General features: G+C 34.4%; 1 protein-coding gene across 3 annotated transcripts in view; it reads left to right on the top strand.

Moving 5' to 3' along the window:
- The window catches only part of LOC143256181 (uncharacterized), a 160,073-nt gene extending 134,485 nt beyond the window's left edge, over window positions 1-25,588 (top strand). The window contains exons 3-8 of one of the 3 annotated variants that reach the window (XM_076513053.1): window positions 18,638-18,672; window positions 19,535-19,570; window positions 20,562-20,597; window positions 21,675-21,719; window positions 22,423-22,449; window positions 24,812-25,588. In XM_076513053.1, the coding sequence (XP_076369168.1) occupies window positions 18,638-18,672; window positions 19,535-19,570; window positions 20,562-20,597; window positions 21,675-21,719; window positions 22,423-22,449; window positions 24,812-24,883 (251 nt within the window). In that variant the 3' untranslated portion in view covers window positions 24,884-25,588. The remainder of the gene's footprint in view (window positions 1-18,637; window positions 18,673-19,534; window positions 19,571-20,561; window positions 20,598-21,674; window positions 21,720-22,422; window positions 22,450-24,811) is intronic. The other 2 variants (XM_076513051.1, XM_076513052.1) reach the window with 2 other exon arrangements.
- Window positions 25,589-26,209: the final 621 nt, after the last annotated feature.

Here is a 26,209-nt window from a genome sequence, read left to right as displayed (position 1 = left end):
CGAAACGTTTTTAAAACTTCGAACACCAAGTTTTAGAGTCAGAGATACGACTCTAAAATACATTTACTTGAAGCCCTTCTTATGAAATTTTCTCATTTCATCTCACTAAAAATAATCTTAAAAAAAATTATATGCAGAAGACTACTGTTCGTCATTCATGTTACAAACCACAGGTTACACGTAGCAATTAAAAAAAAACACTTTTCTGCCTCAGAAACACATCTGCAGGATACGCTAAAATTCAAGTTTTAGATACCTGTGGTAAACGGAATAGATATAACATTTGTGTAATTTTGTGCATTATGAAATGAATTCACTTGTGTTTAAAACAGTTTGTAACGATAGCGCCATCTCGTATTGTGATGTATAACTGTTTTCTTGAATAATTGTCATCATCAGATAAATACCATTATATTGACCCAACAGTGTTATATGTACAACTATTTTCTTTTTGTTTGCTTATCTAGAAAAACCAATTATCTGATAAAGAACTTTGCTGTTTATGTTATATATGCAGATTTTGCTATTAAATTATGATAATAATACAAAAGCGTTTATTAAAACATTACTAATTATTTTCTAACTTACTAATTCCCAACCAATAAATGCCTTAGACTAAAATTACACTTCAAAATTAGCGCGAACTTTACCTGAAAAATTCTAAACTTTCATTACAAGTTGTAAAGAACTTTAAAATTCTTAGAATGTGGGTAAATATCTTTACTGTTATGCATCCCTTGGAATTAACTCATTTTATTTAGAGTTTCCGTAATAAAAAGATGTGCATACGATGTTTTAACTGAATAGATTGATATCATAATGACCATTGTGAAAATGTGACAAGTGTTACAGACTTCTGGTTTCTAAGTCATAACGGAAATGTGGATTCACTTGAAAACCCTTCTAATTTCCAAGATAATTTATAATATTGTACCCATAGTTACATAATAACATATGTATGCAACGTAACAGTGGTTATATTTCTTCCATTTGTTACTGACTATTAAATAATAGCAACCACTGGATGCAACACTTGGTAGTAATAACAAACACGTATACAGTTCTGACATTTATTAATATATAATTATACATTGTTCAGACAGTTTAGTAAGTTACTAAGTTGTGGTGATAAGTATTGTTCTGTGTTTATACATAATTACACGTTGTTTAGACAGTTTAGTAAGTTACTAAGTTGTGGTGGTAAGTATTGTTCTGTGTTTATACATAATTACACGTTGTTTAGACAGTTTAGTAAGTTACTAAGTTGTGGTGGTAAGTATTGTTCTGTGTTTATATATAATTACACATTGTTCAGACAGTTTAGTAAGTTACTAAGTTGTGGTGATAAGTATTGTTCTGTGTTTATACATAATTACACGTTGTTTAGACAGTTTAGTAAGTTACTAAGTTGTGGTGGTAAGTATTGTTCTGTGTTTATATATAATTACACATTGTTTAGACAGTTTAGTAAGTTACTAAGTTGTGGCGATATGTATTGTTCTGTGTTTATACATAATTACACGTTGTTAGACAGTTTAGTAAGTTACTAAGTTGTGATAAGTATTGTTCTGTGTTTATACATAATTATACATTGCTCAGACAGTTTGGTAAGTCACTAAGTTGTGGTGATAAATATTGCCCTGTGTTTATACATTGTTCAGACATTTTTGTAATTTACTAAACTATGATGAATTTGCTCTACACGAAGTAAACAAACCACAGTGACTTTTTAACCAGAAATCTAATCGATTAACCTTGAAATATAACCCAAGTTACCCTTATCCATTCACAGTGAATTTTCACACCAACATCTAATAGATAACTATTCACGAAACATAACACAAGTGAACTATTTCCATTGGTTTTGGGTTGTGTACGCGACTCGTACACCTAGTGTGATGTTTCTGGTTATTTATCTGGAATGCGATCCCACCTTAGGTGAGCACGGACAACGTCTCTCCTGTGGCTACAAACAAATGCTTTGTGAATGATGAACGACTAGAAACCTGACTGGACCAGCATGTTTCATTACCTCATATTTAACCAGTGTAGGGCAGAAATAACGTTGTTTTTTTTTATAGTAAAATCACTTAGTTTAACTTATTCTCTGTTCTAGTAATGTAGTTGGTTAGAATGTTGGAATCTCATCCATCACGACGCCTCTCACGTGTCCACCTACTGTCAGGTCGGGAAGGTTCCACAGTTTCCCTTTTACTAGCCACTAAATTTCTCAGTTTTGATGGCTTCATCGATTATCCGGAAAAGCCCGAGGAATAATGAAGTAGACAACGCCGGGGTAAAATGCTTGCAAAAAACGAAGCCCGTTCTCGCAATTGTATGGATATCTTCGTATGTCAATGATATAGGACCACAACGTAAAGGGAAGGGATAAAACCCTACTTTGTGTGGTTTCTGCGGGAGTTCTTTAAAGTAGTAAGTTGAATGTTTTTGTTTTCTGAGGAATCGTACTATTTACTCACCGTCCTTCTTCGCTGTTACGCCCGTGTTTTTTTATTCTTACTTGGTGAAACATTAACGGTGATGTATAGAACACGTTAACGCATGCTGCACATTAAACGCAACTTCTAGACCGTAACAGTGAAGATACAGTTTTCTAACACTAATTCATTGAGCTAGACGATAAAAACGTAGTTAGAACAAAATATTTGAACACAAATTAAGAAACTAGTTTCTACACGTTGATGTGTTTTCTTCAATGTTACAAACTGTGTAGGACTGAAGAGAACACTTCAAACTGTACAACCGGCATAGGACCAAAGAGAACACGTGAAACTGTACAACCGGCATAGGACTGAAGAGAGCACGTGAAACTATACGACCGGTATAGGACTGAAGAGAACACGTGAAACTGTACAGTCGGCATAGGACTGAAGAGAACACGTGAAACTATACGACCGGTATAGGACTGAAGAGAACACGTGAAACTGTACAGTCGGCATAGGACTGAAGAGAACACGTGAAACTATACGACCGGTATAGGACTGAAGAGAACACGTGAAACTATACGACCGGTATAGGACTGAAGAGAACACGTGAAACTGTACAGTCGGCATAGGACTGAAGAGAACGCGTGAAACTATACGACCGGTATAGGACTGAAGAGAACACGTGAAACTGTACGACCGGCATAGGACTGAAGAGAGCACGTGAAACTATACGACCGGTATAGGACTGAAGAGAACACGTGAAACTGTACAGTCGGCATAGGACTGAAGAGAACACGTGAAACTATACGACCGGTATAGGACTGAAGAGAACACGTGAAACTGTACGACCGGCATAGGACTGAAGAGAGCACGTGAAACTATACGACCGGTATAGGACTGAAGAGAACACGTGAAACTGTACAGTCGGCATAGGACTGAAGAGAACACGTGAAACTATACGACCGGTATAGGACTGAAGAGAACACGTGAAACTGTACAATCGGCATAGGACTGAAGAGAGCACGTGAAACTGTACAATCGGCATAGGACTGAAGAGAACACGTGAAACTATACAATCGGCAAACCAAACACAGAAGATAAACTCAAAGAATGATAACTCTCAATCAGTCACTAAGGAATATCTGTACAAACTTACCGACAGCATGTCACATTGATGTGAAGCAGAACTGAACTTCAAGGAAATGATGACTAAATATTAATTTGTGGAACTGGTCTGTGTTATTCTGAGTTTCATATTTACGTTCGGTCATTACAGAGAAACTTGTTTGATCATTTTGTGGGCTAATTGTAATAATAAGGTGTAATAAACTACATCAGGTAAATAACACTTTTTATGATAAAATGCAAGTCATGACCAGCATGGTCAGGTGGGTTAAGACGTTCGAATTGGTAATCTGAGGGTCGCAGGTTCGAATCCCCGTCGCATCAAAACATGCTCGTTCTTTTTCAGCCGTGGGAGCGTTATAATGTTACGATCAATACCACTATTCATTGGTAAAAGAGTAGCCCAAGAGTGGGCGGTAGGTGGTGATGACTAGCTGTTTTCCTCTAGTTTTACACTGCTAAATTAGGGAAGGCTAGTGCAGATAGCCCTCTTGTAGCTTTGCCCGAAATTCCAAAACAAACAAGTGAGATCAGGAAAAGTTTAGATATTTACTAAATCCAGTGTTACAATTAGGACTTGAGATAATATTTGAACAGATGTCGTCGAGTACGTTCTGAAAACATATAGTTTTATACATTTTTGTTATTTAATAAAATATATAACAAATTAACTTTTTTCAAGGGAGTCCAATATTTTGTGTACCCCTGTTTTTCTGATTATACGAGGGCTGTTCAAAAAATACGCGGACTGACGTCATAAAACAAAATGTACTTTATTTAGAAGTTACAGGTCTGGGACCCCTTCAAAGTACTCTCCTCTCCAACGCACACACTTATCCCAACGGTGTTTCCACTTGTTGAAACAGTCCTGGTACGCTTCTTTTGTAATGTCCTCCAGCTCCTTCGTCGCATTTGCCTTAATCTCGGGAATCGTTTTAAATCTTCTTCCTTTCAAGTGTCTTTTGAGTTTGGGGAACAAGAAAAAATCCCAAAGAGCAAGGTTAGATGAGTAGGGGGGTGGGGAAAAACAGTGATCGAGTGTTTGGCCAAAAACTCACGAGTTCTGAGGCACAAATTTCGCAGCAACGCGGTGCATCTTCAATTTTTTTCGGTCAAAATCTCGTAACAAGATCCAACTGATATCCCACACTCTTTAGCAAGCTCCCTGACAGTCAGACGTCGATTTGCCCGCACCTGGGTGTTTATTTTGTCGACGTGTTGGTCTTCAGTTGACGTGGAAGGACGTCCAGGACGCTCATCATCTTCTATGGACTGTCGACCATCCTTAAAACGTCCATGCCACTTGAAACATGCCGTACGCTTCATGGCAACATCACCGTAAGCCGTGTTAAGCATAGCAAAAGTTTCAGTCGCAGATTTTCCAAGTTTAACACAAAATTTCACAGCAAGTCGTTGCTCCTTCAGGTCATTCATTCTGAAATCCGCCAAACGAAGAAATCGCACTTCACTTAAAACCGCGTAGCTAATACACAAATGAAGATATCTGCAATCGGGAAATGGCGTCGTAATTAGCTGATCTGTGCGAATCTAGCGACACCAAGTGGATTCCCCTGGAACCAACTGGAGCCGCGCAATTCAAACAGTCCGCGTATTTTTTTAACAGACCTCGTATGTTACCCATTTACACAGTAATTTCAGCTCAGTCGTATATATAAGTAATACTGACCTTCCACTGCTCTATCACATATCCAATATTCATGACTATATTTTCATTGTCTAAAAAGTTTTATGTAAAAAGAAATCGCAGTGTCAACTCTGAGTATAAAGTTTTTATTTTTGAAAACGCAAACTGGAATACAAAATCGAACACTGTGGCGGATGCGTAGTTCATATTTGTTATTGAATTATTCATGTAACGTTTTTGGATTCCTTCTCACAAAGCAACTCATGGTGATTGCCCGTTATTCAACTTTTTTTTTTTCTGGTTATTCCAGAATTGATCAGTAGCACGTTTTATGAGCTCGAGATGTGATTGAAGCGTGAATAGAATTTTATTAGAGCACCCTGTGTGTAAAGGATGAATACAGGCTACTAAAGTAGATATAACTGTTGTATATATATTGTTTGAAAGATGGATTATTCTTCAAAGTTTTCAATTCAAGTAACCCGGCTCGGCATGGCCAAGCGTGTTAAGGCGTGCAACTCGTAATCTGAGGGTCGCGGGTTCGCATCCCGGTCGCGCCAAATATGCTCGCCCTATCAGCCGTGGGGGCGTTATAACGTGTCGGTCAATCCCACTATTCGTTGGTGAAAGAGTAGCCCAAGAGTTGGCGGTGGGTGGTGATGATTAGCTGCCTTCCCTCTAGTCTTACACTGCTAAATTAGGGACGGCTAGCACAGATAGCCCTCGAATAGTTTTGTGCGAAATTCAAAACAAACAAATCAAGTAACCTGTACACATATATATGTATTTGGAATTTGAGATTTAACGGTCTCCATAGTTACATAAACTATGCATGGTTTTATTAACATGTGCCAAAAGTGTTCAGACTTTTGCCTCCTACAATGTTTTCGTAACACATTAACCACAAAGTTCTCAATGTAATTTATTCTGATTTGATTTTCTCATATTTAATCATCTTGGATAATTTGTTTTCAGATATTGCAAACCAGTGAAACGTATGATCATTCTCAATAATGCCTCCCGAACATTTTGGAAAACATTAACACTATTGATCAATATTAAATTCTCCCTGGAATTATTTTAAAATCTATAAACATGTTATATTCATTCTTTAGTTTCAGTTGCCATAGTAGCACCAGTATCCTTATACATCTGAGTTGTATTTAAATATCTGATGCTATCCACACATCACACTAAAGTTGTTTTAAATCTTTCAGAAACACTGTTTGAAATCGGCAGTGATATTTTCTCACTAGTTTGTTATTCGATTCGCATAGTGTTCATAATTAAATTCCAAACCATCCTTCGATAGGATCTCTGCAATCTAAATGGTCGACCCCACAAAAGGAAACTTAACTGATCACGAACCTATCGAAACCTCTGGATCAACGGGCCGTATTACTCTGCTTCAACAGATTCAGTGTGGATCTTTTTCACTGATTGTCCCTTAGTCCTAAGGATCGTTGAGGTATTAACGTTACCTTTTTACTCTACTCGGTACTGATAAAGAACGAATGCTCGTGACTTGGACGATAAATTCTTTCGACCGAATTAGTGACTGTACAGTACGTATGTAAGATGATATTCCAGTTTGAAAAACTCTAGTATATCCAAGTACATTCTATATAATATAAAAACAAACGCATTGAACAGTTGTGAGAAATTAAATACTGCTGTATGTAGCGAGTTGCATTTTTGTTTGCATAAACTACGTTTTGAAGTTACTTAGAAGATTTAATTATGGTTTCAGGTTTTATTGAATGCACTTAAAATAAATAAATAAAGATATATTACAAAACCACACTTAGAATATAGTTGAGGTAAGATATTTTTTTTCGTTTTATGTTTGTTTGTTTTTTGGTAATCAGCTGCTAAGCGAGTAATTACGTTGAACTGGTAAGCATTAACTTACATTGGAACATTGTACATTCAGAGTTCTCGTGAATTGTGTTATAAACACAAACTTTAAACAGTATTTCTATACCGTGTTTGTAATTGTGTATATAGCACTGTACCAAACGTACTCCATTTTAATATCTTAATACATTTTAATACAATAGACTAAACTTCTTCCTGCTATGCCTTAAGTACATTAATATGATCCATTGACACTCAGACGAAATTATGCACTTGACTTAAATCAGATTGGTAGGGTCTTACGGTGGGACAGCAATAGGTGTGTAGATTTACATCCCTAAAATCATGGGTTCGATTTACCTCGGTGTACAGAGCAGATAAAAACAAAACACGTACCGGTAGGTCAGATAAACGACCTTATCAAACCGACTTTAAATCTTTTAGAATTACTTTGAGTATGGATTTTAGTTTTCTGTCGCCTCTTCTCACCCGTCATTTTTATAATGCCCCACAGCACTTCATCACCTTAAACAAGTCAAAGTAAAATACAGGTAAATTCCCAAGCAAAATTAAAAGTTCATCACCTTAAACAAGTCAAAGTAAAATACAGGTAAATTCCCAAACAAAATTAAAAGTTCATCACATTAAACAAGTCAAAGTAAAATACAGGTAAATTCCCAAACAAAATTAAATAATCTTTCATGTGAGGGGACGAAGAGGAACCACAACGTTCCTGACCCCCCCCTGTTGGAGAGAGAATTCTTCAGACTTCTTTCTCTCTCTAAACTAAACCCCTGCCAAGTTCGTTTGCGTTTAGCACTACACGTAGAAGAACAGGAAACTTGTTGCTGTGGTGTCGACAACGTTACTACAGTACACAAGAATAGCTCAAAAGAGCTTGAAATATTTTCCTGTTCCATACTTACAATACTGACCAGATACCATTCGAGTCAATGCCAGCAAAATTTGGGAACCGGTGAAACATAACACACACACATATACATGCATTTATTAATTAATTTAAACTGAAAGACAAGTGAAATATTATTTCGGGAGCATCAAACAAAAAGACAGAAACTTCCAGTTTATTTGTACTTACAAAATTTCACTTGTTTTTCATTCGTAGTTCTGTGTGTGGTACGTTTTCGAGAATTAAAATTCATAGAAAATATTATTCTTGGTAAGTTTAAATTAGAACTGTTTATTTGTTTTGAATTTCGCGCAAAGCCACTCGAATTAGAACTGTAAACAGTGGCCGAAACATTAGTAACCAGGGCTCTTGTATCAAATTATCAAAAACGTTTGTCAATGTAGACAATTTTGTCAATTAATACAAAAAAAAAAACCCAACAAAATATGTTTAATCTATCAAGTATAACGTACGTTGATTGTTGATAAATAATATACTCACTAAATATGGTCAATAATACACTGAATAAATGTAAATAATATATTAAATGTAAACCAACTTGTGTTTTAGGTTTCTTCTTCTGTTCTACAGCGCTGTGAAAGGGCTAAGACACGAAGGCACCATTCTTTCCGGTTATCAGCAACTTTACCACACTAGCTGGTTTTTCGACTATTGGAGATGTTCGTTGAAACGACTTTCTTGGCTGTTTTTTTTTTTCCTCATTTCTTTTAATACCCAACTGATGTCTTGTCTTTTTCAACATGTAGCTTTAGTGCAGCTTTCGAGTTGCGCAGCTATATATTTGTTTTCTTTATTGGTTTTTAAAACCTTTGCAGTTAGTGCTCAAATTATTGTATAAGGACATACTTTAAGATAATTCATCTTATTTTAGATTTCATTTCTTTTATCCGGTTTCCAGATCCATGTGTTAAGATCAGTCAGTATGACACTGGACTCGAAAGTGCCTAGTTTTATGGACAGTCTGCATGTTTTAGATTTTCATGTATCCTCTGTGGTTAAATGCTTTTGTACTTAGAATTTATATCAAAGCTACTAAAACGATGTGCCGCCGTCAGCAGCATCTTATTAATCACGCTAAGGCATTGATTGTCATTCTTATAGCAAACCGACAGCTTAAGTGGGGGAGAGTATTTTGTAACATCACACAGATTCAAACCCTATGAAGATCAGTACTTCTTTTTTTTCGCCATCCGTGTAGATCAATACTTCTTTCTTTTCGCCATCCGTGTAGATCAATACTTCTTTCTTTTCGCCATCCGTGTAGATCAGTACTTCTTTCTTTAGACCACCCATGTAGGTCAGTACTTCTTTCTTTTCGCCATCCGTGTAGATCAGTACTTCATTCTTTTCGCCATCCGTGTAGATCAGTACTTCATTCTTTTCGCCATCCGTGTAGATCAGTACTTCATTCTTTTCGCCATCCGTGTAGATCAGTACTTCTTTCTTTTCGCCATCCGTGTAGATCAGTACTTCTTTCTTTAGACCAACCATGTAGATCAGTACTTCTTTCTTTAGACCACCCATGTAGATCAGCACGTCTTTCTTAAGAACACCCATGTAGATCAGCACGTCTTTCTTAAGAACACCCATGTAGATCAGTACTTCTTTCTTTTCGCCATCCGTGTAGATCAATACTTCTTTCTTTTCGCCATCCGTGTAGATCAGTACTTCTTTCTTTAGACCACCCATGTAGATCAGTACTTCTTTCTTTTCGCCATCCGTGTAGATCAGTACTTCTTTCTTTTCGCCATCCGTGTAGATCAGTACTTCTTTCTTTTCGCCATCCGTGTAGATCAGTACTTCTTTCTTTTCGCCATCCGTGTAGATCAATACTTCTTTCTTTTTGCCATCCGTGTAGATCAGTACTTCTTTCTTTAGACCACCCATGTAGATCAGTACTTCTTTCTTTTCGCCATCCGTGTAGATCAGTACTTCATTCTTTTCGCCATCCGTGTAGATCAGTACTTCTTTCTTTAGACCACCCATGTAGATCAGTACTTCTTTCTTTAGACCACCCATGTAGATCAGCACGTCTTTCATAAGAACGCCCATGTAGATCAGCACGTCTTTCTTAAGAATACCCATGTAGATCAGTACTTCTTTCTTTTCGCCATCCGTGTAGATCAGTACTTTTTTCTTTAGACCACCCGTGTAGATCAGTACTTTTCTTTTCGCCATCCGTGTAGATCAGCACTTCTTTCTTAATAGCACCCATGTAGATCAGTACTTCTTTCTTTAGACCACCAATGTAGATCAGTACTTCTTTCTTTAGACCACCAATGTAGATCAGTACTTCTTTCTTTAGACCACCAATGTAGATCAGTACTTCTTTCTTTAGACCACCCATGTAGATCAGTACTTCTTTCTTTAGACCACCCATGTAGATCAGTACTTCTTTCTTTAGACCACCCATTTGATCAGTACTTCTTTCTTTAGACCACCCATTTCATCAGTACTTCTTTCTTTAGACCACCCATTTGATCAGTACTTCTTTCTTTAGACCACCCATTTGATCAGTACTTCTTTCTTTAGACCACCCATTTGATCAGTACTTTTTCTTTAGACCACCCATTTGATCAGCACGTCTTTCTTAAGAACACCCATGTAGATCAGTACTTCTTTCTTTTCGCCATCCGTGTAGATCAGTACTTCTTTCTTTAGACCACCCGTGTAGATCAGTACTTTTCTTTTCGCCATCCGTGTAGATCAGCACTTCTTTCTTAATAGCACCCATGTAGATCAGTACTTCTTTCTTTAGACCACCAATGTAGATCAGTACTTCTTTCTTTAGACCACCAATGTAGATCAGTACTTCTTTCTTTAGACCACCAATGTAGATCAGTACTTCTTTCTTTAGACCACCAATGTAGATCAGTACTTCTTTCTTTAGACCACCCATGTAGATCAGTACTTCTTTCTTTAGACCACCCATTTGATCAGTACTTCTTTCTTTAGACCACCCATTTGATCAGTACTTCTTTCTTTAGACCACCCATTTGATCAGTACTTCTTTCTTTAGACCACCCATGTAGATCAGTACTTCTTTCTTTAGACCACCCATGTAGATCAGTACTTCTTTCTTAAGACCACCATTGTAGATCAGTACTTCTTTCTTAAGACCACCAATGTAGATCAGTACTTCTTTCTTTAGACCACCCATGTAGATCAGTACTTCTTTCTTTAGACCACCGATGTAGATCAGTACTTCTTTCTTAAGACCACCCATGTAGATCAGTACTTTTTTTCTTCAGACCACCCGTGTAGATCAGTACTTTTTTCTTTAGACCACCCGTGTAGATCAGTACTTCTTTCTTTAGACCATTCGTGTAGATCAGTACTTCATTCTTTTCGCCATCCGTGTAGATCAGTACTTCTTTCTTTAGACCAACCATGTAGATCAGTACTTCTTTCTTTAGACCACCCATGTAGATCAGCACGTCTTTCTTAAGAACACCCATGTAGATCAGCACGTCTTTCTTAAGAACACCCATGTAGATCAGTACTTCTTTCTTTTCGCCATCCGTGTAGATCAATACTTCTTTCTTTTCGCCATCCGTGTAGATCAGTACTTCTTTCTTTAGACCACCCATGTAGATCAGTACTTCTTTCTTTTCGCCATCCGTGTAGATCAGTACTTCATTCTTTTCGCCATCCGTGTAGATCAGTACTTCTTTCTTTTCGCCATCCGTGTAGATCAGTACTTCTTTCTTTAGACCACCCATGTAGATCAGCACGTCTTTCTTAAGAACACCCATGTAGATCAGCACGTCTTTCTTAAGAACACCCATGTAGATCAGTACTTCTTTCTTTTCGCCATCCGTGTAGATCAGTATTTTTTTCTTTAGACCACCCGTGTAGATCAGTACTTTTCTTTTCGCCATCCGTGTAGATCAGTACTTCTTTCTTTAGACCACCCATGTAGATCAGCACTTCTTTCTTAATAGCACCCATGTAGATCAGTACTTCTTTCTTTAGACCACCAATGTAGATCAGTACTTCTTTCTTTAGACCACCAATGTAGATCAGTACTTCTTTCTTTAGACCACCCATGTAGATCAGTACTTCTTTCTTTAGACCACCCATGTAGATCAGTACTTCTTTCTTTAGACCACCCATTTGATCAGTACTTCTTTCTTTAGACCACCCATTTGATCAGTACTTCTTTCTTTAGACCACCCATTTGATCAGTACTTTTTCTTTAGACCACCCATTTGATCAGCACGTCTTTCTTAAGAACACCCATGTAGATCAGTACTTCTTTCTTTAGACCACCCGTGTAGATCAGTACTTTTCTTTTCGCCATCCGTGTAGATCAGCACTTCTTTCTTAATAGCACCCATGTAGATCAGTACTTCTTTCTTTAGACCACCAATGTAGATCAGTACTTCTTTCTTTAGACCACCAATGTAGATCAGTACTTCTTTCTTTAGACCACCAATGTAGATCAGTACTTCTTTCTTTAGACCACCCATGTAGATCAGTACTTCTTTCTTTAGACCACCCATGTAGATCAGTACTTCTTTCTTTAGACCACCCATTTGATCAGTACTTCTTTCTTTAGACCACCCATGTAGATCAGTACTTCTTTCTTTAGACCACCCATGTAGATCAGTACTTCTTTCTTTAGACCACCCATGTAGATCAGTACTTCTTTCTTAAGACCACCAATGTAGATCAGTACTTCTTTCTTTAGACCACCGATGTAGATCAGTACTTCTTTCTTTAGACCACCGATGTAGATCAGTACTTCTTTCTTAAGACCACCCATGTAGATCAGTACTTTTTTTTCTTTAGACCACCCGTGTAGATCAGTACTTTTTTCTTTAGACCACCCGTGTAGATCAGTACTTCTTTCTTTAGACCATTCATGTAGATCAGTACTTCTTTCTTTAGACCACCAATGTAGATCAGTACTTCTTTCTTTAGACCACCAATGTAGATCAGTACTTCTTTCTTTAGACCACCAATGTAGATCAGTACTTCTTTCTTTAGACCACCCATGTAGATCAGTACTTCTTTCTTTAGACCACCCATGTAGATCAGTACTTCTTTCTTTAGACCACCCATTTGATCAGTACTTCCTTCTTTAGACCACCCATTTGATCAGTACTTCTTTCTTTAGACCACCCATGTAGATCAGTACTTCTTTCTTTAGACCACCCATGTAGATCAGTACTTCTTTCTTTAGACCACCCATGTAGATCAGTACTTCTTTCTTTAGACCACCCATGTAGATCAGTACTTCTTTCTTAAGACCACCAATGTAGATCAGTACTTCTTTCTTTAGACCACCCATGTAGATCAGTACTTCTTTCTTTAGACCACCCATGTAGATCAGTACTTCTTTCTTTAGACCACCGATGTAGATCAGTACTTCTTTCTTAAGACCACCCATGTAGATCAGTACTTTTTTTTCTTTAGACCACCCGTGTAGATCAGTACTTTTTTCTTTAGACCACCCGTGTAGATCAGTACTTCTTTCTTTAGACCATTCATGTAGATCAGTACTTCTTTCTTTTCGCCAGCCGTGTAGATCAGTACTTCTTTCTTTTCGCCATCCGTGTAGATCAGTACTTCTTTCTTTAGACCACCCATGTAGATCAGTACTTCTTTCTTTAGACCACCAATGTAGATCAGTACTTCTTTCTTAAGACCACCAATGTAGATCAGTACTTTTTTGTTAGGCCATCGTGTTGCTGCACATAGTTTTGTAGGTAAATAAATTTGGTGAGTTTCTCATGGGCTAGCTTGTCATTTTCAATATTTCTCGTGTCAGCCACCAGAGGTATCTTCATGATGTCGCTCTTTGTGGGTTGTATAAGTGTTTGTATATTTTTCTGTGTTGTTCTGTCTTAGTGGATTCTATATCTGTTTGTGTATTGTTTTCATCTTGTGGGTGTATTTCTGTTGTTCTAGTTTTCTGGGTTGTATCTGTTTGTATGCTTTTCTAACTTTGTGGGTTACAGCTCTGTATATTGTCCTCACCTTGTGGGTTGTAACTCTATTTGTATGATATTCTTACCAATTGAATAACTATGTTTGTTTTTTATATCATCAACAGATGTGATGGCTTTGTGGGAAACGTCGAGTGGTGCTATGTGTCATTTGCTCATTATATTGGATCAATACGTCATACACACTCGTACTGTTTTCCTTTGTTACTCTTTTTGAATACCATTTGGATTTGTTAGGATATTTAACTCTAATAGAAAGCGACTGGAAACCAGAGTAAAATTTTCTTCTTGACATCTAACTAAATAATCAAATTTTGCTGGAATCTTTGACTGTTTTGTACAGTTGCGTGTCGAGCCCGCATCGCGCTAAACATGCTCGTCCTCCCAACCGTGGGGACGTATAATGTGACGGTCAATCCCACTATTCGTTGGTAAAAGAGTAGCCCAAGAGTTGGCGGTGGGTGGTGATGACTAGCTACCTTCCCTCTAGTCTTACACTGCTAAATTAGGGACGGCTAGCACAGATAGCCCTCGAGTAGCTTTGTGCGAAATTCCAAAACAAACAAACAAACAAACAAATACAGTTGCGTGTTGTGTAGATTTTCATTTTAACGTGTATGTAAATCACGCCACCTACGTAAATTACGTGTACTAGTTCTTCCCACCGGAATAGTTAATTTAATCAGCTTCCGGAACAATATTAAACGGAGTTAATCCAAGAAGAAAATTAATAATAATAAATATTTGGTGTTAAAGTAGATCACTGATATGGTATTATTAACCCTTAAGTTAATTCTGATTTGTAAACAATCCGTATAAAATTGTTAAAAGTTACACTCATCAACTTAATGTAGCTTGCGCTTTATACTGTTGTTTTTCATGCAGTTTGATCACGTAAACATTGTCTCAATTAGTACTGTGTCTATTGTATCCCAACTAGCTTGGTATTGGTCGAAATTGCTTGTCAGCTCCGGATATAGTAAATAATGTGCTGAAAAATGTTGTTTATTACTGTCAGCCAAAGTTCTTGGAATAATAACATCCAGTTCCATGATACTTTAAGATATTTATCTGTAAAAATAATTGTTGATTATTGTATCACTTATCATGGGCAACAACTGTAAAGTGGTTACCACCAAAATCTTTGTTTTTTTAAATTTTGTAAATAAAAATAATTGGTATAATCAAGGTGGTTTCATAATTGATGTATAAATATGTGTAAAGATACGTGTATAAGATACGATAATAAACAAAAACCTGTAAACATACGTCTATAAGATACGATAATTAATAAAAACTTGTAACATACATCTACAAGAAACGAAATATTCTGTGCTGTTTCATAAGTTTTTGAACTTGTTATACTTTTAAAACATGTTCCAAGAACTGTACAACATGGGGGACAATGGGTCTGACTAATGGTGTGTGTCTTTTCTTTCTTCTTTCCTAACTTGTCACGTTACAACTAAACTATAATTGCGTGATCGGTCCGAGAAACACGGCCAGTCTTTCCTCAAATACTTCCTATTGGTTGTCGCTTCCTGTCTCAGCTACCACTGTTAATAATTGATATAACGAATGTTCTTAGTTGTTTTTGTAATCAGTTACAATTTGAGTTTCGTTCTTCTGAAGTCCACTGAAAACTTGGAAGTTTCCTTGTTAAATATCGGTTTTGTTCTGTTGATTTTTTCTTTCTTTCTTTTTTGCTAAAGGTCCTCAAATGTACAAGTTCATTTGTAGAATTAGGCTTAACAAATTTAGTTTCGTTTTCTTTTTTGCATATAAAGATATAAGGAACTTTAGTATAAACTCGTGTTATAGAAATTAAAGTAATATGTCTCAAACGTTATAAAGAATATTGACAGGAATGTTTAAAATAACGTTAGTTTTAGTACACAGATTATTAAAATTGTTCAATTACTGAAACACAAACCTGTACCTGAGTTAAGAATAGAGTAGAAACAATAGTGGGCATGTTACAAACACCAAACTTAACTTACAGTTCTCGATGGGGAAATAAAGATTTACTGACGTTTGGTTTTAAGGTAAAACTTCGATTATCTATACGTTCTTTGACACCTTCCGAGGTGGATAAAAATATATGTGGTTTATTTCAAGAATGTAAAACAATACGTCAACCACAATGTACAGTGTGGACTAGGCTTTACGCTCTGTACCCGGACTTCCAATGGCATGTACTGAAAAATATATGGTTTTGTATAGTATTGTATGGTGAATTGCCAAATTCATATAGGTATGGTTTTGTATAGTATGGTATGGTACATTATCATACTGAGACAGATATGGCTCTGTACAGTATATTATTGTATATTGTCATACTGATAAAAAGTATGTCTCTGTACACTGTGGTGTGATACATTCTCATAGCGATAAAGGTATGGTTCTCTACACTATGGTATGGTGAATCGTCCCACAAAAGAAGGTATGATTCGTCCTCACAGAATTATGGAAGAAATTAGTTCCAGAATTTCAGAATATAATAGTATTTCTTTTAACACTCCTACGAAAAGTGGGGCCTAATAGGCCCCAGAGCAACTTGAAAGATTGCTTTCAAGTTCATTAATTTGATTAATGAAATCAAATGAAATGGCAATTTCATTTAAATACAAAATTATTAGCCTAATATTAATAACCTTTCAAGTTGCTCCTGGGCCTATTAGGCCCCACTTTTTGTAGGAGTGTTAACTATTGGGAGTGACCTAAGTTATACCCCACCATGATATTACTACACTGTTTTTAAGGCTAAGATGATACATTAATATTTAGACTTTCATCAGCTAGCTCTAAATCATATCGTACCATCTCAAGCAAACAGTGTATAATGGAATTTATTATTCATATGTTAGTTTTTAGTTATTCTTAGCCTCAGGTTCGATATTTAATTTCCATTGAAACCTTTGAAAATAGTCTTATGGGTTGCAGTTCAACGATGGAGTTAGCTTTTCCTGTTCACAGGCTGATCTGCAGTCGATAAACATTAGCCCTGAAAGATTGATTGTATTTCGTATATGTTTGTTTTTAAGTTAGGTTGTACCTACGGGCGATTTATTTTCGGCGGCCTGATAAGTATTTCTTATCAACACTTCTCTTTGTCTTTCGTTTATTAAGTCATAAGTCTCATATGTAAAGCTGAAATTAGTTTTTTTAACCAACGTAAATTAGTAGCAGATATGATGATGTATATCACTGTTGGATATACAAGACTGTTCATTTGAGGAGTTATTATTTTGTTTATGTAGTAATTTAATATCAGATGTATAATTGCTTTAAAATCTATATTTATGACGTTTCGTTACACAACTCTGTACAAGTCGTACTTTGTGCATCTAGTTTAATTGTTGTACTAAGTTTATTTGAAGCTTCTAAGTTTTTCTCGTTATGTTTGCTATTGTTGTTATTAAAGGGCTAATTATTTCTATGTCACATGTTAAAAATACGTTCAGATACAGAGAAGAAAAGTTAGTAAAAGTAAGTTTGTTAAAATGAAGTCAGATTGTGTGGTTGTCAGTTTAACCATAACGGTGATTTATAAAGTAGAAGTTTCACATTTTGTATTATAATATCACAGCTGAAGAGTAAATATAATATGTCTCGTCAGAGGGTGTTCTAAAGTTATTGAACCTGTTTGTACAGGCTTTTGACAAAAAAGTGACAATAATTTAAAGCTGTGGATAATCAGCAGTTATAATGGTGCCTTTGAAGCTTATATTGTAATAACAGAGATATAGAAAGAAAAATTCGTCTGGTCATTTAGATTTCAAAATAATTGAACTCGCTCTTACGGACTTTTAACCAAAGAAAAGAATTATTTAAAACACTATATTAAACTTTGGCATACGATAATCTAACGAATTTTTTGACTTAGGTTTGACTTATTTTAAATATATGTTGTTTTAAAATAAGTGGATTGTGTGCTGTCTCTTTATTAGTGAAATTTATCGCCAAGAACTCAGACACCTACCTGATTTAAAGAATCACTCTCGTATAAAAAACTGGAACTCGTTTAGAATGTCTTTAAAGGTTTGCATGTGAAGTTAGCGTTAAAGGATATGGTAAATTCGTTTGTAAAAAAATACTAAATTTTTTGTTTGTTTTTAAATTTCGCGCAAAGTTACATGAGGGCTATCTGCGCTAGCTATCCCTAATTTAGCAGAGTTAGACTGGAGGGAAGGCAGCTAGTCGTCACCACCCACCGTCAACTTTTGGATTATTCTTTTACCAACGAATAATGGTATTGACCCTCACGTTATAACGTCCTTGCGGCTGAAAGAGCGAGCATGTTTGGTGTTACGGGGGCTCGAACCCGTGATCCTCGGATTACGAGTCGAGCGTCCTAACTATGTTGGGACACCACTGAAGTTTTTAATCGTTAGATACGTGTATCAAACCAATGTTAAATTGTTCATAACTTAAAATAATTTTTAAGTGTAACGATTTCCATATAGAGGCGAAAATTAGCAGTTTGTTAAGCAAAAAAAAATATATGTATGGCGGCATTTAATTAGGCTAAATTTGAACTTCTGTTTCTTAGGTACTACCTGCAACGAATTTAGAATCAGTAAATTATGTTAAAAACAAAAATATTGTCTCATGTATTTTGATTTTTATCTTCAATTTTACAAGCTGAAAGCTGTTGTTGTGTTTGTCTTGATTTTAGGGCCTCGAGGAAAAAGAGGACGGCCTGGGTTAAAGGTATGGTTATTGTTTGTTTGTTTTAAGTCTAACGATAGCTAAAAGATATTTCCATGAAAGTCAAAATTATTAGTAGGGATGAATAGTCTTACTTTACATTTATTAGTAATGTTAAATGATATATAAAATAATAAAGCTTAACTTTCAGAATGAAACAAAAGATAACAAGCAGACTTATATTGATTGTTTGTTTGTTTGTTTTTTAAATTTCGCACAAAGCTACGCGATGGCTATCTGTGCTAGCCGTCCCTAATTTAGCAGTGTAAGACTAGAGGGAAGGCAGCTAGTCATCACCACCCACCGCCAACTCGTGGGCTACTCTTTTACCAACGAATAGTGGGATTGACCGTCACTTTATAACGCCCCCACGGCTGAAAAGGCGAGCATGTTTGGCGCGACCGGGATGCGAACCCGCGACCCTCAGATTACGAGTCGCACGCCTTAACACGCTTGGCCATGCCGGGACTGACTTGTATTGAACCATGGAGTTTCTGTGATATTTTTAGTGGATGGCATAAGGTGGAAAAAAGAGTTATTTTAGTGACAGAAAGAAATTAACGCTTTCATGTCATTGTCAGAAGGGGTCACTATGTGAAGAATTTAAGAATTTTAAAGTGTACATATAAAATGGGAATGTCGCGGGGAATGTGGGGAGCACTAAATCTCCCATAGGAACCTGCTGATTCCACACTACCCCAGTGGATGCGACCCAGCTTTGGGCCAGGAATAACATATTTCATTTCTCTTGTTAACAACGTGCCAAACATACTTGAAACAAATATTGGACGTAACAAGAGGTGCTACACATGTATGTATAGGTGATATATGTTGCATCATTTTTAAAGATTTTTTTCTTTTACAGGGGCCTGAAGGACCACCTGGAAGACCTGGGTTCCCAGTAAGATTTTTTACCCTCTCTTATAGTTGTTTAGCATTTTGAAATTGTATAAAGTGATTGTAAATTTAGTTTGTTACAGTTAATGAGAGATAAATAAATTTGTGAGAACTTTAGGTCATGTAAAGAAAAGTTATAACAGTTAAATTACACTTTAATCAGTTGTTTTTTCTATGTAAGTCAAAAAAAAAAAAAGACAGACTGTAGTAGTTCTCAGTTGTTACCATCAAACTACTTAAACATGTTTACGTTAGTTAAATATTTTTTTATTCGTTCAGGCTCTTCATGTCTACTTAATAGCTTGTGTTTGTATTACCTAAAGATAATTTTTACTGATTCAACTTATTCATGTTTACTTAATGTTTCATGTTTGTGTTAGTTGAAGATATTTTATACTGATTCAACTTATTTATGTTTACTTAATGTTTCATGTCTGTTGTAGTTTAAGATACTTTTTACTGATTCAAGTTATTCATGTTTGTGTTAGTTGAAGATATTTTTACTGATTCAACTTACGTATTTATATTTACTTAATGTTTTATGTATGTGTCAGTAAAACAGAATTTACTGACACCATGTCCCTTTTAATATTTTCATTGTCAGTATTATTATTATTATTACTTGTTTGAGAAAATAAATAAATATTGCTGAGTTATCTAATGGATGTTATACAGTGTAACCCCTTCACAAAATTTCTTTAGTGATTTTAAAGGCCCAGAATAATCAATTAGTAATAAAAACTCTAAAGCCAGATACACACTGCACCTTTCCAGATCTCGTTACTATAAGCTTTACTGAAGCATAGATGGACTTCTATCATTCTACGTAGTAAGTGTTATTGTCTCTTTTAAATGTACAGGACCTATAGTAATGATAAGTAGTAATGTTTTAAATCAGTGTATTATGATGTCGTATTTTTAATTTAATGTTATCTTGCATAAACACCAACTTCTAAATCTGTATACACTGGGAAATTTATAATTTATGTTTCCAGGGAGCAATAGGAATGGAAGGACCAAGAGGAGAGCCAGTAAGAGATATTATTGTAGTTCATTGTGTAGATTTAAGTTTTTGTAGAGTCTCTCTTTACCTATCAGGAATTATTTACTGTCATGAAACATCAACCGTGTATTTCTGTTTAAAAATGACATATTATCTAACACATATAGTTGTAGTAGTATGTTTTGCCTTTAAGAAAAGCAAAAAAAAAAGTTAATTTACTCAAGCAGAGAAACTCAATGTTCATCATTAAAGAAACTGTGATCTTGACTGTATTAATTCAGCATGTTTATATTCCTTCATGGGACTGGGAACTGTAATCTTGACTGTATTAATTCAGCATGTTTATATTCCTTCATGGGACTGGGAACTGTGATCTTGACTGTATTAATTCAGCATGCTTATATTCCTTCAGACGTCTGAGAACTGTGATCTTGACTGTATTAATTCAGCATGCTTATATTCCTTCAGACGTCAGAGAACTATGATCTTGACTGTATTAATTCAGCATGCTTATATTCCTTCAGACGTCTGAGAACTGTGATCTTGACTGTATTGATTCAGCATGCTTATATTCTTTCAGATGTCTGAGAAGTGTTATCTTGACTGTGTTGATTCAGCATGTTTATATTTTTTCATGGGACTAGAAACTGTGATCTTGACTGTATAAATTCAGCATGTTTATATTCCTTCATGGGACTGGGAACTGTGATCTTGACTGTATTAATTCAGCATGCTTATATTCCTTCAGACGTCTGAGAACTGTGATCTTGACTGTATTAATTCAGCATGCTTATATTCCTTCAGACATCTGAGAACTATGATCTTGACTGTATTAATTCAGCATGCTTATATTCTTTCAGACGTCTGAGAAGTGTTATCTTGACTGTGTTGATTCAGCATGTTTATATTTTTTCATGGGACTAGAAACTGTGATCTTAACTGTATAAATTCAGCATGTTTATATTCCTTCATAGGACTGCATTGATTCAGCATGTTTATATTCCTTTATGTGACTGTATTAATTCAGCATGTTTATATTAAGAAATGTTTTCTTGCATGGTTGAAATGCTCAATTTTCATGTGCACCTTGATGATGCATGTTTAGGGTCCAATGGGCTTACCTGGAATGCCAGGACTTGAAGGATCAAAAGTAAGAAGAAAAGTTATTGGTTTGTTTATTGTTTGTATGTTTCTTGTTGAAGTTTTATTCTTCGTTTTACATTTAACAAATTTGTGTTCTTGTTAGTTTGTTCTGATATATTAAAAAAATGTAATAATCTTTGGTGGATTTTCATCTGATATATATTTCTTTAATAGAGTTGTAATATTTTATATGAATGATGTTGTAACTATGAATTAGCTTTCATCAAATTTTGATGACAAATGAAAAGTAAGAATTTCTGATTTCTCTGATGACTTTGTCATTTAACGGAAACTACTTAAATTCTGGATTTTACTACTAATTAAACATTAATGTTTACAAAGTATTTTGATAGTTCTCATAATTAAAATGTTCTTAAAGTTTGTACTAATATTTTGTGAAGAATCTATATATATAATGTATTCAAACTACTTGCTTTATTAATGCCTCAAATAAACTCATTTTTATAAAATTCTGAAAATTTTATTAAAAATAAATACAGCAGGTTTGTAGCCATATATTTTAAAATAGAATTAAAAACTTGTAAAGTATCATCAACTGCTGTCATATTTTGACTATCAGAAAATACTGTTACACTTGCTGGGATGTAGTTAGAAATGTAAAAACAGTATAATAGAGGTTATTGTTTCTTACTAAAATTTCTTGAAGATGATAGAGTAATTAAAGTACTGTATGTCTTATTTTTCTCTAGGGACATAAAGGAGTAAAAGGTGATAAGGTAATAGAATGAATTCATAACATTATGTTATGTAATATATATATATATAATAAGTTGGTTTTCAATCTATAGATTTTTCTATATTTTACACAGTATTTTTATACTTATTACAGTTTTATTTTATGTTTACTTACTGATTATGAACATTCTGTGTTCATGGGAATAGTCAGACCAGTGACTGAAACATTGTACCTGTTTTAAATAATATTCTTCCTCACTGTTGTGACTATAACTTGTAATAAAAATGTGTTATGAAAACGTTGTTGATTTCACTTTATTTAATGCAAATTTTTAGTGAATGTTTTTTTTTTTCAATTTGATGCACTAAGAACATCAGAATTTTGCTCTAACTGCTTCTGGTGGTTACTGTAGAAGAAGACTATTTGACAGACTTGTAAAGTGCCAAAGATATGAACCTGAGCCCCAGTGCCTTATTCTTGTAGCAATGTCAGAATTTGACTGTCTCCAACTGAACCTCCAGTGTCTTAATCTATTAACGTCAGAATTTGACTGTCTCCAACTGAACCTCCAGTGTCTTAATCTATTAACGTCAGCATTTGACTGTCTCCAACTGAACCTCCAGTGTTTTAATCTATTAACGTCAGCATTTGACTGTCTCCAACTAATCCCCAGTGCCTTAATCTTGTAGCAATCTTAGAATTTAACTGTCCAACTGAACCCCAGTGCCTTAATCTTTTAGCAGTGTCAGAATATGACTCTCTCCAAACAACCAGTTGGTTTAAAAATGTTTATCTCAGATACTAACAGAAATCGTGACATCAATGGTGCTTGGGGTGCAAACTATGGTTAGCGATTGATTATAAGCATGTGGAATAATATAATTAACCATGTTTCACCTTTGCTTGTACTGATGGTTGAGTAAAAATATTGGGAATTTATATTTTGTATTAAAATGATGAATAATGTACAGAGTGTATCTAAATATTGGTGTCAGTCATGTCTCCCTCAGAATGCTTCATTTCTACCGTAATTGCCAAGTGATAAAGAACTACACTATATTTTCATTCAAATACTGCAACCCTGACTTCATTAATTCATATCTCTAGTGGTATCTCTATCAGTGATATTTCTATCTTGTTAAGTATTTTTGAGCTTAACTTGATATTGTGTTTACAACCATAATCATTTGCTGGAAAAAGTAAAACAAGAGTTCTAAATGAATGAGGTATAGTTATAAGTAAATAAAATGTGTAGAGTTTATACCAGATTGAAGTTAAGTTACTTTATTTAGATAAAAAGATGATTCAATTTTAAAAAGAGTGGCCAGTCAGTTTGCATCCCAATTTTCTGCCCTCGTCTGGATAGATTGCTTATTAGTCTTCTTAGTTACAGCCATAATGAACTAGTGGACCTTGCAATTAATTTGCTTATATAGTAAATCAAGAAAATATAGTATGTATTATGATTCATTGTAGTTTTATTTTTGATTAAATGTAAAGTACTTATTTAAATGAGGTATGGTACCATAATATTAAGGTGGCTAATGGTCATCAGGAGAACTGAGTTTTAGAAACTTGTGGCATGGACCCAGGGTTTATCTTTTAGCCAGGAAAGGCCACATTTATGCTGACTAACTATAGCAGGTTGAAACAGAAGGTTATTTACAACTTAATAACACTGACAATCATTCATTCAACATAACATCAAAGTAACATATTTGGAATTACAATGTGGCAGGGGTACAACATGTTATGATTGACTCATAACATTTATCTCCAAAGTTGTAAAGAGTTTCATCTATACTAGATGCTTGCTGTTTCAGACTTTTAGTGGATTTATCCAATTTCTTTTCTTCTTTTTTTTATTCCAAAAATAAGCAAAAATAACACAGTCTTATAACTACAAAAGATGCCACCCCCACATAAAAAGTAATTGAGTCCCCTTTTGGTTCATGCATGTCTGCAATCTTGAGGGCATGTATATGCCTCTACTAATAAACATTTATTTAAAGCAAAAGGTTTCATAGATAGGATTATATGACAGAGATCAACTATTAGTTGGTTTGTTTTAAAGTTTCTTGAAATGAAATTTTATTGAACTCCAAAGTTATTGAATTTAACTAAGTATCTATCAAGTGTGTTTAGAATTTGATTAAGTACGTATTGGCGTGTTTTGAATTTAACTAAGTACATATTGGTGTGTTTTGAATTTAACTAAGTACAAATTATTGTGTTTTGAATTTAACTAAGTATGTATCAGTGTGTTTTAAATTTAACTAAGTATGTATCGGTGTGTTTTAAATTTAACTAAGTATGTATCGGTGTGTTTTAAATTTAACTAAGTATGTATTGGTGTGCTTTAAATTTAACTAAGTATGTATTGTTGTGTTTTTCTTCAACAGGGTGAAAATGGATTTAATATGTATGCTGCATCAAAGGTATGGTATGTGTGTTGGAAACGTTGTGTCTACTAACATATACAATCCCATATATCTGTTTTGTACTTTAACCACTGCTGTATTTTTCTCTTCCGATCATATATGTATTGTGTATGCTATATTTTCATTTTATAAGTCATAGTGATTAACAAAGTGTTAATTAATGTTGACAAAATGCAGAAAATCCAGATTATTAAAATATTATGAACTGACATACAAAATCTAACATGCAAGGTTGTCATCTTGAGCAACTCCTGTTCAACAGTTTCATCAAATCAATATTAGGGTTTTGTGTTGTAATAAGAACATATTTTTATTGTTGAAAACAATTATTTTGTGTTAAACAATCCCACTATATATTATCAACAAAATAATACAAACTAAATCAAAAATCACTTTAACCAGAGTCAAACAGCAAAAAATTTATTAAATGTTAGCAGAATTAGAAATTCAAAATAAAACTTTCAAAGAAGTGGTATACAAGTTTTATCGCTTACTAAAAAAACAACAAACAGTAATCCAGTGCCTAGACAGGACTTCATACAAACATTAACAAATAATTTAATAGAAATATCAGTGTTAGTAATTTCAATAAATTATGAAAAACAGAGGAAGAAGAAACACTAATTCCACAAATATTACAAAGATACAGTATTACAAATATTATGATAATACAATATTACAACATTACAAATAATAGTGTTACAAATATTACAATTTTACAGTATTACAAATATTACGATAATACAATAATACAACATTACAAATAATAGTGTTACAAATATTACAATATTACAGTATTAGAAATATTACAATAATACAGTGTTACAAATATTACAATGTTACAGTATTATAAATATTACGATAATACAATATTACAACATTACAAATAATGGTGTTACAAATATTACGATAATACAATATTACAAATATTATGATAATACAATATTACAACATTACAAATAATAGTGTTACAAATATTACGATAATGCAACATTACAAATATTGTCGTAATACAATATTACAACATTACAAATAAAACAGTGTTACAAATATTACAATGTTACAATATTACAAATATTACAACATTACAAATAATAGTGTTACAAATATTACAATGTTACAGTGATTCAAATATTACGATAATACAACATTACAAATAATACAGTGTTACAGTGTTACAAATATTACTATAATACAATATTACAGATATTATAATGTTTCTGTATTACAAATATTACGATAATACAATATTACAAACATTACAACATTACAATTAATACAGTGTTACAAATATTACAATGTTACAGTATTACAAATATTACGATAATACAATAATACAACATTACAGATAATAGTGTT

Source organism: Tachypleus tridentatus, chromosome 7, assembly GCF_004210375.1.
Source record: "Tachypleus tridentatus isolate NWPU-2018 chromosome 7, ASM421037v1, whole genome shotgun sequence".
NCBI lineage: Eukaryota > Metazoa > Arthropoda > Merostomata > Xiphosura > Limulidae > Tachypleus > Tachypleus tridentatus.
This window is presented reverse-complemented; position numbering and strand designations above follow the sequence as displayed.